Consider the following 14,043-nt stretch of genomic DNA (forward strand, 5'->3'; position numbering starts at 1 on the left):
TGAATTTTTTTACTATGATTTTACTGTTAGATTGTTGGCAAGTGCACCAAATTATCACAAGTAGTAAAGTTAAAACGGAAGACCGAGTGTCGAATTCATAAAAACTTTATTTGTACTTAGGTAGATGAATATTTAATTAAGAAAAAGATTTGAAAAAATTTGTAGAAAAATAGTAAATTAAATTAAAGCAAACAAGAAAAGAAATTAAAAATTAATTTAAATTAATTAGTTAAAAATAGAAAAGATGAGAAAAACCAATATTATTATAGAAGTTAAATTCAGAAGATGAGAATGTAGGCAACTTAGCCTACCAAAGTTACTCTTAATATAATATTAATGATTTTTCTTTATTTATAATTATTCTAATTTACACATGCATCTACTAATATACTCTAGTCAAGATCTCTCGAGTGAAAGAACCTACTTTATTTATCTTTTCTACCAAATCCCTTTGCAGAGAGCAAATAGTTAAATTGGATTAAGAATAGAGATGTATAACATGCTAAACAAAATCAACCTATCTCTCGTGATGACTTTATTTAGATACTATTTTCCAGTTTTATTAGAAAACAATGTTTTCCAATGCTACTCCTAAAACTTACCATGCAAATGGGTGATTAAGCCACAAGCAATAATATTAAGCACAAGAAAGGATAATGCAAAAGTAATAATATTAAATAGATAGGAAGAGAAATTACATAAAAATAGTTGGTTGCCAAGTTCCCAACAAAAGGGATTTAGCCTCTCATTGCCATAGGAGACTTTACAATTGCAAGAGGGGAATATTTAGTAAAAGTGCAATAAGTAAGAAATGGAACGGAGGGAAGGAATGACTACTATTGATTGTTTCTCCTTTTTCTAGTATTTGTCTTCTTCTATAAGAAATTGTATTCTCTTGAATTTTCTTTGTGTTTTTTTTCTTCTTCTCTCCTTTTATAGGTGCAGATCAACTTAATCTTCACACAACCTTAGTGCGACTCTTTCTTGAATTAGTCTACTTTCCTCGATTAGCCTTCACTTTCCAGAATTATCTTCTTGGCGCTAAGCGTGTTGTTCTTGCTAAGCCTGCATCGCGCACTGAGCGCTTGAGACGCGCTAAGCGCGCTTCTTCAGAGTTCCAATTTGCTATTTTGGGCTTTACTTTACTAACTAAGCATCATAAATTCATCAACCTTTAATATTTTTTGAACAAAAACTTAAATGATGTTAAAATAACAATTATTTGCACAAAAAGGAACAAATATGAGAGAAAAATGACCAATTCTTTTACAATTTAATCCCAAAATATACATATAAATAGCAGTTATCATTTACCCTGTTATCTAGTGCATCAAATGTCCATTATTAGTTTTAGACTTGAATTTAAATTGTGAGTTATCAATTCAATGTCAGTTTTGTTGGTGAAACATCTATTGTTTTTTCAGAGATGTGGGTAAATTGCAAAATGTTATCAATTTCGACTTTGATTTTATCCTACTACCTGGTGAATCAGATGTTCATTATTATTACTTTCATACTTAAATTTAAATTGTGAGTTGACAATTCAATGTCAGTTGTGCTAGTGAAGCATATATTATTTTTTCAAAGACGTGGATAAACTGCAAACTGTTGTCAATTTCGATTGTGATTTTATCCTGTTGCATGATTTTACTCCTCCTTTTCCTTGGTGCACCAATGGGGTCCTGATCCAAGGAAAAAAGGAGTACAAAGAGTCGTCCGATTTCAACTTACATTCCTATTGAGATGGACAAACAAGAAAATGAATGGGAAACTAGAAAAAAAATGTGAAATCTGTCGACAACAAAGACATAACAAAAACAGTTGTCCTAACGTATCTTCATTTTTAGTTTCCCTTTAGACAAATATTATTTTTTATGTATTTTATTTATGATATAATATTCTTCTATAAATAAATTATTAAACAAAAAATATTATCATTTTTTTTAAAAATTAAATGAAATTATTAAAAAATTATATTTAATAAAATAATACTATTAAAATATTTAATTTTTTTATTAATGCAAAAATAATATTGAAAAAACAATAATATTTTAAAATAATTAAAATGTTAACTATAATTTTTTTTATTAATGCAAAAGTAATACTAAAAATCAATTAAAATGTTAACTAAAAAAATTTAATTTTTTTAAAAAAAAATTTAATTTAAAAAAGATTTACTGTTGAGAAGTCGAGTTGCCAGCTCCCGACTTCTTAGGGCCTTAAAAAACTGGTGTACTTTGGGATTTATATTTCAAAGATGTGTAGTTTAGATATTACCAAGAGAGAACGTGTGCAACACATGATAAATTTCCAATATTTCAATGCAATGACCCTAGTGATGTAAACAAATTTGAGCTGAATCTAACTTCATTAGATGATTCTATTTGTTGTGACCTTATCATCATGGTGAGAAATCATTTCATATGCAAACAAGTTATCTTGAACATGATCATCCCTCCATCCCTTATTTAGTTTGAGTTTTCAACATGAGAAATGACAAATCCATACTCAGGTGGATATTTATTCTAACTTAGCATCAATATATAGTGAGTTGTTAACTATCACACGATCAACACAGTCATCTTCGATGCTCAACTCAAACAATGGTCCATTAAATCACTTATGCAATGATGGCATTTTTGGGGGTATAAACCAAGAAAGAAGAAGAGGAAGTGTGAAGAAAAAAATGAACCATAAGGTTATGTTTCATTGAAGAAATTAATTGTTCATTGGTGGGAGACTCTTGAGAACTTGTTTCAAATGAAAACTTAATAATAAGATTAAAAAAGAATTATTGAAGATAAAACTTCAATTAAGTAAAAAGTATTCTTAAATTAAATACGATAAAAATAATTAAAATTTATTTATATTTAAAATCAACACGTATAAGTTTTTTTTAATTATATTATTAGATATTAAAAAGAATATATATATATATATATATATATATGATAGATGATAGAAGACTAAAGTAAGACGGATTTTTTCATAGCTATATAAAATTGTTGGGAAGTGTTAAAGAATGTTGTGCCTGAGAGTGTGTAGTCTTGAATAGATGTGCTTAAGAGATAGTAAAATAAATTTAATATATCTAATGTAAAGGAGTAGTATTTGAAAATGTCCAAAATGAACATCCTTAATTGTTGACATGTGTCACTTTTTTGGTTTTTTTTTTTTATCTTTTCCTACTTACCCTTCTTCTACTCACCCTTCTGTACCAACGTCACCCAGCCACTACAACCTCCCTTAAAAGCCACCGCACAACCATAACCACAAACTCTCCACCGTGACTAACCTCCGACCACCAATGAACGGCAGTGTCACACCACTACTGTTGAGCCACATCATCTCTGACCAAAACCATCTCCCTCTCTCTCTCTCTCACTTTCTCTTCTAAGCTTCCTTCTCTCTCTCTCCCTCGAGTGACTCAACGCTCTCTCGGTTCTCTTCTCATCTTCATCCTTTTTTTTATTTTGGTTAGGGTTTTAGGTTGGGTTTTAGTGTTTAACATATCTTTTCATCTTTGTGTCGATTTTTTTTCGTCATTCTAATTTTTTCCCTCAATTTTGGTTACAACTTAAGGGTTTAAATGGGAAATCAGAGGTCATCTTTCTAGAAGCACAATCAGAGGATTCTGGAACTTTAGTAAGTCTCATTTATTTAACTCATTTTTTACATGTTAGGGTTTAAAAGATGAAACTGTTTGGCTGCTATTGTTATTGCTATAAGTTTAAACTTTGTTGCTTGAAACTACAACTTTGTCAACTTTGCATATGAGATTGTAACTCAATATTGACAATAATTGTTGCTTCTTTGTATGCTGGAGAAGGTGTTTGAATAGATAATGACTAGAATGAGTTTGGACGCTAATCTAGGAATTAGGATTTTGCTCTTCTTTATCAAATTGATAAGTTAACTTCAGGTTAGGAATTGTACGGCTGATTCTTTGTTGTTTAACATACACACACATTCATATCATATATGGTTACAACATTATGCAGGTGCTGAGTAAGTGACTTGAATAACTTCATTTTACCTCTCCTTTATGCTAATCCTAAATTTTATATTATGCATTCATTGTGGTCTTGACTCTTCACTTAAAAGATTTCAACAAAGTCAAGGTTGATTTGGTAATTTTCTTATTACTTTTAATTTTAAATTCGTTCGAACTGAGAACGAGTCAGGAAAATAGCAAGAACAAACCCAAAACACGTCATTCATAATGACAAGAACAAAATATATTACCCAAAACTGGAATGAGAATATTCTCAAGTTTTTTTTTCAAGCATTGGAAGAAGGGGAATCCCATAAATAATCAAATATCTATGTCCTTCCTTTCTAATTCTTATTATTATTATTATTATTATTATCATTATGCAACAAAAGATATCTATCACATAGGCATAATTGTTGTGCACAATGGTGAGTACAGACCATGATAGTGATTTGTTCGACTGTCCTAAATTTTCTTTGATAAAGATAAATCTCATAGAATGATGACTGAACATTTCAGATGTGGAAATGATGTGAGAGAACATTTCAAAAGGTTGCTTGCAATTGATTTCCATAATCTGAAATAACCACATGAATAGATGATGTTGTTCTTCCTTCTTCCCATCAATGTCTAGCTAAAATGAAAGATCTGCAATTGTAGGCTCTGGTCAATATCCTCGGATGCAAAACGACATGGAAACAAAAATCCATAACATTAAGCAAAATGCATACACCTCTATCCAGCGGGCTTTTAAAGCTCAATCTGATGCAATCACTTGGGTACTTTTGCCTCAATTGTTTTGTTTATCTTTCTATTATGTATGTTGCATAGGATTGACAATGAGTTTTTCAGTTCCTATGTACTTTAGGAAAAAGAACGTTTAATTACAGAGCGTAGGAAGGAGCTAAGAGTATTAGATAAAGTAGAAAGAAAACTTCTATCAAGAGTCAATGTTGATGACATCAACCACAAGAAAAAGATCATATTATATTTTATCATATTCTACTGAGCAATTCTTGTATAGCATTGGGCAAACTGTGGTTTGTTCTTTATTTTAATGTAGGGTGTAACCAATTGTGCTGTTAGGGAGTGGAGAAAGGGAAATGTGCTCCATAGGTATTTATCTATCTATCTATTTCTATTTAACTATTTTGGATAGTTTGGATAATAAGGCCTATTATTATTACTCATCCATTGTCATCTTTAAAACCGTATATTTAATTGTATAAAATTTATGAAGCCATTTTGGTTTTTAGCAACTAACAAATATTATTTTATTCATAGCTTCATTAGTTTCTTATAGGTGAATGAAATACTAGAATGTAAGTCTGTGTTTTCTTCTCGAAGCATCTTTTTTCTCTAATGACCTAGGCTTCTTTCCTCTTTTTCTTCCTTTTCTCTCTTTTCTGTCTTTGGATAGCTTCGGTTGAAACTTCTTTTCATTTTCTTTATAGTGGATTTTAGTTAACCATTCATGAACATGGTCAAATTTTGTAGTGGGTTTTGAAGGTGATATTAATATACATCTCTATGTCATTTTCTTGCAGAATTTACGGTGGTGGGACTACAAGTTAATCTGTTATTAATATATGTCTCTAAGCACAACGTTGCCACTGAACAGTGAATTCCTTCACCACTGCATCGATATCATTGGTAAGTTTGTTTTCTTATCCTTTTTGTCATTTACACCTTTCTTATTATTACAAGTATTTCATATTTGTTTTTAATTTCCCTCAATTTTGTTTAATGGATTTCTTGATGTTTTTCATATGAGAAATCAAATGGGTTTCATCCAAAAACTAGAAGCTGTGGGTATGTGGTGATTCTCATCCATATTTTTTTTTCTTTTCATTTTCACTTTTGTGATTCTAATGACAAAGTTTCTTGATGTTTTTTTTTTATAGGAATTTTCTCACTTTCTTTCTTTTCTCATTCTGCAACTTCTGAAGGACTACACGTTTGGTTGGGCTTCTTTAGCTTAACTCCTTTTTTTTTTAAATTATTCTAATTTTTTTGGTAACTTTTGGTTGTTTTTCCCCCTAACTTTTGAAGGACTTGATGTTTGGTGGAGCTTATTTAGCTCAAATATTCTTTTTTGTTTTTTTTTATGCTTTCTTGGGATTTTTGGGTTTTTGTGAATGTATGGTTGGATTTTTGGTATCTTTGTCTTTGAAACAATTTTTGGTGGGGTTTGTTTGGGAGAAAGTGTGACTAAGTAATTTTTTTTGGTATTTTTGGGTTTTTGTGAATGTATGGTTAGATTTTTGGTATCTTTGTCTTTGAAAGAGTTTATGGTACTGTTTGTCTGGGAGAAAGTGTTTTTTTGTGGTTTTTAGTGGTTATGTTTTTCTCTGAAACAAAGCTTAGTTTTTTCTCTAGATCTGTTACAACATGTTGTTTTCTTGAGGTTTGTTGTCTATGCAGCTAAACGACCAAAAACATTTGTTGTTTGTCTCTTTTTCTTTCTTGGTTTTAACTTCAAATTAAGATGTATGAATTATGAATAGTTATTTTTACATGAAAAGGGATACAATATATATTGAAGATTTTTTATTTTTTGTTAAGAAGCAAAGTATGAATTGAATATTCAACAGGGTGGGGAGAAGATGAAATGAATAGGTACTACTACCACCTTCCTCAACCTGCCACACTTCCCACTACAACTACTACTAGGTTCTATTAGTTTTTGTGATTTTCTTTATTCATTTCACATTTTAGTTAGACATTTTCACTTTGTTCAAATATTTTGTTGTTGTTATAATCGTGACCAAAGGGGTATCATTTATGCCACGGTCATATCATTTTAATTACAAATTTACAACAAAATTATTTGCAAAAATGTAAAGTTTTAGAGATGTGGTTAACTTCCACTTCAATTTTGATTTTTTTTCTTTCAATGCATTGGTTTTTCTTTTTCTTATTTTAAACAAATTTCAATGCCTTCTTTATTGGTTTTCACTTTTTATTACTCTCTTTTACCAAGGCCACAAGCTGTTATATATTGTTTGTTCTATGTCATATTTTGTTCTGTTATGAAACTATTCTATGTTTTGTGAATTTAAGTAGTGCTTCAATTCCTTGACTAATTAAAGTCATTGGAATAATGTCTCAATGTCTTATAAGCGGTGCTGAGAATCTTGAGACTAAGTGTTTTTAAATGATTTTTAGTTTTTTATTTTATTTTTAAGATACTTATTTAATAATTTCAGGAAGGAAACTACAATGGTATAATTCTTAAATTATTCTCGATGAAGGGAAATGGTTTTCTTTTCAACCTTTCATGTGTTGTTGTTAATTGAAATTAAACTTTATATCAGTTGAATAATATTTACTTGTGTCATCATTGATGCAATTGAGTGCCCATCTAACTGCATTAGCTAATTAGTCTTCAAATAGGTTTAATACTATTATGGTTTAATTAACAAATATATGTTGCCTACTATTGGATATTAGCATAGTGCACATAGACCAAACTTTTATATTTCATAGTAACCAATTACTATATATTGGCTAGAATATATAGTGAGAAAAGTCTTATTTCTTATCATCAAATCCTTCTAGCATCGATCCTGGATGAAAATATTGTACTTGATGACAAGGAAATAGTTGTGTAAGCAATTTCTGTGGCAAGGTTACAAAAGGTGGAATTACTAGAGCAAAAGAACAATTGATAGCAAACTCGGGGAATGTTGCTCCCAAAGAAGTTAGAGAAGAACTATGGAGATGTTTGAAGGATAAGAAGAAACAAGAAAGGAAAACATTTCATAAGATGCGTCAACATCTTCTTGAAGACTATGGTGATAGTGATGAAGAAAGAACTAAAAAGGTCATGTGTTCTCACTTTCTCTTCATGGATTCAATTTTTAATACTTTTATCATGAGACACCCCTTTTTAGATTATCAAATTCATCAAATTGGGATAATTTTTTAAAAAAATTGTGCATTATTTTTTAGTTTCTAAGTAGGTCATTAAATTTTTTAAAAAATTAATCATATAAATCTATATCTATCTATATAAATAGGCTGGTCAAAAACCCAAAATAAAAATCTTATATTGTTTACACGTCCCTTAAAATAAAGATAAAATGAGAATTTTTAAAAAATAATACTATTAGGTGTAAAGACTGGATAGAAGAAAAGAGAACAACAAAAGAAATAGATAAGACGGAGAAAAAATCCAAGTCTTTTTATTAACAAAAAGTAGTTTTTTTAAAAAATTATTTTTTTATACTTTTTGGCAAATTTTTCTTTTTAATTTAAGTATAATTTCAAAATTGAAAAGAAAAAAATATACAATGACCCGTGCTGTATGTACGGATAAAAGAAAATAAGAAGTTTGAAATGGAAATGTGTAGATAGGATCGAATGGCTGGAAATGGGGGTCTCTGAATCGAACGGGAAAGGAGGAGATGGTTCTAGAATATATACACGTGGAAGAACTCGCAACATAACATAACCCTCATCCTCTTCAAAAACCCTTCTTCTCTTCTCTTGGTTTCGTTCTGTGCATCTGCCAAATTAGGATTAGGATTAGGGCTACCAATACCAATACCAATACCAATTCTATTCTATGGCTTGCTCAAGCGCCCAAATACACGGTCTCGGAACCCCTTCCTCCCGAACCCTATTTTTAGGTCAGAGGCTAAATACCAAGGCCGCCTTTATCAAGCTCAAGTCCACACCTAGAAGACTCCGCCCTCTCAGAGTGGTTAATGAGAAAGTCGTCGGTATCGATTTGGGAACCACCAACTCCGCCGTGGCTGCCATGGAAGGCGGCAAGCCCACTATCATCACCAACGCCGAGGGCCAGAGAACCACGCCCTCCGTCGTGGCCTACACCAAGAATGGCGACAGGCTCGTTGGCCAAATCGCCAAGCGTCAGGCCGTCGTCAACCCCGAGAACACTTTCTTCTCCGTCAAGAGGTTCATCGGCCGCAAGATGTCTGAGGTCGACGAAGAGTCCAAGCAGGTCTCTTACAGAGTCATCAGAGACGACAACGGCAACGTCAAACTCGACTGCCCCGCCATTGGCAAACAGTTCGCTGCCGAGGAAATTTCTGCCCAGGTCTCTCTGTCGTCTCCGTCAATACTTGTTATTATTGTTGATTATTGATAATACCTTTACAACTGGTACTGAATTGTATGTTATATAGGTTCTGAGGAAGCTTGTTGATGATGCTTCCAAGTTTTTGAACGATAAGGTTACCAAGGCCGTTGTTACGGTGCCTGCTTACTTCAATGACTCCCAAAGGACTGCCACCAAGGATGCTGGTCGGATTGCTGGTCTAGAGGTTCTTCGTATTATCAATGAACCAACCGCTGCATCCTTAGCCTATGGCTTTGAAAAGAAAAACAACGAAACTATCCTTGTTTTTGACCTTGGAGGCGGTACCTTTGATGTCTCCGTGCTCGAGGTTGGCGATGGAGTCTTTGAGGTCCTCTCTACTTCAGGTGATACCCACTTGGGTGGTGATGACTTTGATAAGGTACGTTCCCCCCCCCCCCCCCCCCCCCCCCCCCCTCCTTCTCTTCTCGTCTTTAGTATTATTCATATTTTCTCACTAGCTTTATCCTATTGTAGAGAATTGTTGATTGGCTGGCTTCTAACTTCAAGAGGGATGAAGGCATAGACCTTTTGAAAGATAAACAAGCTCTTCAGCGTCTCACTGAGACAGCCGAGAAAGCAAAGATGGAGCTCTCAACATTGACTCAAACTAACATCAGGTATTTACTTTTCTCCTCAATCCTGTGCCTTTTTCATTGCCCTCTTGTTACCAAACCACTGACATTAATGCCATATGTTTTCAGTTTGCCATTCATAACTGCCACGGCAGATGGACCCAAACATATTGAGACCACCATCACAAGGGCTAAATTTGAGGAATTGTGTTCAGATCTTCTTGACAGGTACTGAATTTGAATTTGAATGTCAATGGATGTCAAACAAGATTTTTCTGCTGAACAAACTACTCAGCTACAGTGTAATACTTGTGTTTCAGGCTCAGGACACCAGTTGAAAATTCATTGAGGGATGCGAAACTCTCGTTTAAGGATCTTGACGAAGTCATCCTTGTTGGTGGATCAACACGTATCCCAGCTGTTCAGGAGCTTGTAAAGAAGTTGACTGGCAAGGACCCAAATGTCACTGTCAATCCAGATGAAGTGGTTGCCCTTGGAGCTGCAGTTCAGGTGGGATTTAGCTTTTATCATTGATGAATTGGTTAATTTTAAAGGGGTCGAATATCTTTTTCTTCTCTGGATAGTATATTATTTTTGTTGATTAATGCTTCTTATTGTAATTTATGTTTTTAGGCTGGTGTCTTGGCTGGAGATGTCAGTGATATTGTGCTGTTGGATGTCACTCCATTATCTTTGGGTCTGGAAACTCTAGGTGGTGTGATGACAAAAATTATTCCAAGAAACACTACTCTTCCCACCTCAAAGTCCGAGGTTTTCTCAACCGCTGCTGATGGACAGACCAGTGTAGAGATCAATGTCCTTCAGGGGGAGAGAGAATTTGTTAGGGACAACAAATCACTTGGTAGCTTCCGCTTGGATGGTATCCCTCCTGCGCCTCGTGGTGTTCCCCAGATTGAGGTGAAATTTGACATTGATGCCAATGGCATTCTATCCGTCACTGCTATCGACAAAGGCACAGGGAAGAAACAAGATATTACCATCACTGGTGCTAGCACCTTGCCTTCAGATGAGGTATCCACTATCGCTGACTATATTACTTGTATAATAGCCTGTGTATGTTGTGTTTCTTTTATTATTATTATTATTGTTATTATTATTATTATTGTCTGTTGCTTGCTTCTTTTATGATGAAAGAAATAAATGGCAATGCGGATGGGACATTTGATGTAGGAAATTTTTTATGATGCTTATAACTATCTCTGGAATGAAATACAGGTGGAGAGAATGGTAAACGAAGCTGAGAAATTTTCGAAGGAAGACAAAGAGAAGAGGGATGCTATTGACACAAAGAACCAGGCAGACTCTGTGGTATACCAGACAGAAAAGCAATTGAAAGAGCTTGGAGACAAGGTTCCTGGCCCTGTGAAAGAGAAGGTTGAAGCAAAACTAGGAGAGCTTAAAGACGCCATTTCTGGGGGTTCAACCCAAGCTATCAAGGATGCCATGGCTGCACTAAATCAGGAAGTCATGCAGCTTGGTCAGTCCCTTTACAACCAACCAGGAGCTGCAGGCGCAGGAGGGCCAACACCACCACCCGGTGCCGACTCTGGCCCCTCAGAATCCTCAGGCAAGGGACCCGACGGTGATGTCATTGATGCAGATTTCACTGACTCTAAATGAGCAGGCAACTAGTTATTACCAATAGAGAGTATATGTTAGTATTTTTTCCCCCATTATATGTTTTCTTCTGTTCCAAATTCTTAATAATTTTTGTCAATGGAGAGTGGGTGCGTGTTTCCTTCAAATATTAGACACGGATTTCATAGGTTCGAATTGATGCTCGCTTTGTACCCTGGAATTTTGTCTCAGTAACAACACTGGTATTATTATGCGTGGCAAATTATTATAGGCTAAAAACGTTTCAGTAAGCTTATGAAACGTGATGACAGATTCTCAGGGAAAACGATCGATTCTTCCTACCTTTATAATACATTGCAAAAACACAAGCATAACAGAAATTGTTAATCGTTAACCAATGGTTTTTTTTAATGGTTTATGCTTTGCAAACCACTCTATTCCGAGGTGATTACGTAAGAAAGTAACAAGTAAGAAAATCATTTAAAATTACGGTAGGCTATTTTACTTTTGTTAAAGGTACTGGTTAGTATTTGTTTTATGTTTTATTTATTTTTCTCAATTTAACGGCGGACAATTGTTTTGGCTCGATTGCAATATCCCTCGAGTTATCTTTCGTAAATTAAAGTGTTATTTGGTTTATCATTTAAGTCGATCATTGTAATCTGGTAAACGATTATTGGTAGGATATGGTGTTAACTGATTATTTTAAATCAAGCAGTTATTTACGTAAAATACGTCGTCCTTTTAAAATGTTAGTATTTATTAGCAGGGAAGATAGTTTATTGTTTAAAATCGCGGTTTGTAACAGAAATTGTGGTAAAAACATGAAGAATATTCAAATTATTGTATGCGTCAAAGCTGTTGCTATTTAAAAGTTGAGTTTATGTTGTAGCAACAAGCTACAACTGAGCGAGAAAGTTGAAGGTGTCTGGACAGTTACTTTTAACATAACAATGCTGGTTTCAGTTGGAACCAAGCATTTCAGGTTGTTGCTTATTGAAGCACCCAAAGGCTTATTAAAGCTGCCAATTACGTTTTATAATATTGCTTTTGACTTGAAATGTATCTAGATTTTGTGAAATGCGCCGCTGGATGTAGTTAATTTTAAGCTTGAGACTGGAATAGAAGGTTAGCTTAGGTGAAATTGTAATAATAAAAATGAATGGCAGGGTTTGCTAGAAGGGAAGAAAAGAAAGCAGAGTTTAGAATGGTATATGAATAAGAGAGAGCATTTACATTTACATTCTATTCATTCCCAAATAGATTTTGTTCTAGGACTCCTGGACACAGTATGAATTCTATTATCATGGGCATAGGAGGCTGCTGCAGAGTCATCATAGTAGGCATAAGCTCTGTAGGGTGGTTGCCTGGAGTAATGATGGTTAAAAGCGGGAGTGGGAGCCCTTCCTCCACCAAGCCTCATTCCCATTTGAGGATCTTGCGGCGGTTTGGACAAATGAAAATTAGGGTTTTGATGATGATGATGTTGATGATGATGATCGAGGCCACTGAGGTTCGGAGAGCTTTGCACTCTGGAAATCGAAAAGCGAGGAGAGTGCTGATCCGTGGCATCGGGGGAGTTTGATTTTGGGGAAGAACAGGCAGAGCCCTTCCTGGAACTTGTTCGGATGATCCCATTAATGGCGTCTATGTATCGCTGCTCCAACAGATACGTTTCGCACGCCATCAGACCTATGTGCTTGCAAGGGGGGAACAAGAACGCACGGAGCAAGCCTCCAGTGTGGTGCCGATCGTGCTCCTCCATCATGTGCTTCACGTCTTCCTCTGTTCTCACCGACACCAATGCGTCCAGATCTTCCGGAACCAGTTGGTATTTTAGGACCATCTCTCCGCCTCCCTCCACCATGCTACTCACCTTCTTCATTAGCTCTGTCAACACAACACATTCAACATCATAACATAACATAACATACATTTCTCTCTCTCTCATTAGGACACATACCGGGAAATGTGATGTCACGAGGCACAGAAACCACACGAGTCTCGCCGCCGACATACCTGAGGAGGCCATCGGAGGGTCGTGGAAGGACCTTCCCGCCGTAGCTGCAGAGGAACTTCACTTTATTTCTGGGCGACTCATCCCCCATTCTTATTTATTATTGCACGCAGAGACAGAGACAGAGAGAGATTCTATTCGTTGAGGATATATCAGAGGTTGAATTTGCTGTTTCCTATTTCTGCCAGGTATGTCAAACACACACCAACCACTATTCCCGCTCCCTTCTCTCTCATTTCTACCTTATTCATCGCCAATTTTTATTCCACTCTAATCAGATGACAAATTAAAAACCGATACATGAAGAGATTACATATTATCTTTTTGGTTTCACGTAGATTGTATTCAATTTACTTTAAAAAATCACCAAGACCATAATTACTTAATACTAGGATATAACAAAAAGAAAAAATGTTTTATTTATGCACCTTTTGTTTATATTTGTCAATATATCTTTTTATTTTCAAGTGTTTCGTGAAAAAAGTTTCTCCTCCATTATACACATACTTCCTCGGTCTTTGAATATAAGATACTTTTGTTTTTCTTTCTTTTTTATAAAACTCTTTTTTAATTATCTCTTGCATAAATTATTTTCTATCAAAATTAAAACTTCATTATTATTATTTTTTCTATGCATTAATTATTTAGGTGGAAAATAATTAAGTAAAAAAAAAACTGATATAGTTAACTTACGCCCAACAATTCATTTCAATTAGTTTTTAGTTTTTTTATTAGTAAAAAATTTTGTTTAATT

At 34.2% G+C, this 14,043-nt stretch overlaps 2 protein-coding genes across 4 annotated transcripts; one reads left to right on the forward strand and one right to left on the reverse strand.

Moving 5' to 3' along the window:
- Positions 1 to 8,342: 8,342 nt before the first annotated feature.
- LOC100807713 (stromal 70 kDa heat shock-related protein, chloroplastic) lies at positions 8,343 to 11,439 on the forward strand. Of its 2 annotated transcripts, XM_041007158.1 has the most exons (7): positions 8,343 to 9,059; positions 9,148 to 9,480; positions 9,576 to 9,718; positions 9,803 to 9,901; positions 9,994 to 10,183; positions 10,307 to 10,705; positions 10,910 to 11,439. In XM_041007158.1, exons 1-7 carry the CDS (start codon positions 8,565 to 8,567, stop codon positions 11,312 to 11,314), a joined length of 2,064 nt encoding a protein of 687 aa, XP_040863092.1. In that variant the 5' UTR covers positions 8,343 to 8,564; the 3' UTR covers positions 11,315 to 11,439. The 2 variants fall into 2 exon arrangements, with proteins under 2 accessions (XP_040863092.1, XP_040863091.1); XM_041007157.1 differs by having other exon boundaries at positions 8,436 to 9,059; positions 9,576 to 9,901.
- A 1,019-nt stretch (positions 11,440 to 12,458) lies between these two features.
- LOC100799918 (uncharacterized) lies at positions 12,459 to 14,043 on the reverse strand. Of its 2 annotated transcripts, none has more exons than XM_006592593.4 (2): positions 13,292 to 14,043; positions 12,459 to 13,162 (listed from the first exon to the last, which is right to left on the reverse strand). In XM_006592593.4, exons 1-2 carry the CDS (start codon positions 13,302 to 13,304, stop codon positions 12,522 to 12,524), a joined length of 654 nt encoding a protein of 217 aa, XP_006592656.1. In that variant the 5' UTR covers positions 13,305 to 14,043; the 3' UTR covers positions 12,459 to 12,521. The 2 variants fall into 2 exon arrangements, with proteins under 2 accessions (XP_006592656.1, XP_003540143.1); XM_003540095.5 differs by having other exon boundaries at positions 13,236 to 14,028.

This window comes from Glycine max, chromosome 12 (genome assembly GCF_000004515.6).
Source record: "Glycine max cultivar Williams 82 chromosome 12, Glycine_max_v4.0, whole genome shotgun sequence".
In the NCBI taxonomy this organism is placed as follows: Eukaryota; Viridiplantae; Streptophyta; class Magnoliopsida; order Fabales; family Fabaceae; genus Glycine; species Glycine max.

Coding starts and splice junctions, on each gene's coding strand:
- LOC100807713 (XM_041007157.1), top strand. CDS start 8,565: ATGGCTTGCTCAAGCGCCCAAATACACGGTCTCGGAACCCCTTCCTCC. Junction 9,902..9,993: donor TGTTCAGATCTTCTTGACAG/GTACTGAATTTG, acceptor CTTGTGTTTCAG/GCTCAGGACACCAGTTGAAA. Junction 10,706..10,909: donor GCACCTTGCCTTCAGATGAG/GTATCCACTATC, acceptor AATGAAATACAG/GTGGAGAGAATGGTAAACGA.
- LOC100799918 (XM_003540095.5), bottom strand. CDS start 13,380: ATGGGGGATGAGTCGCCCAGAAATAAAGTGAAGTTCCTCTGCAGCTAC. Junction 13,163..13,235: donor TCGTGACATCACATTTCCCG/GTATGTGTCCTA, acceptor TTGTGTTGACAG/AGCTAATGAAGAAGGTGAGT.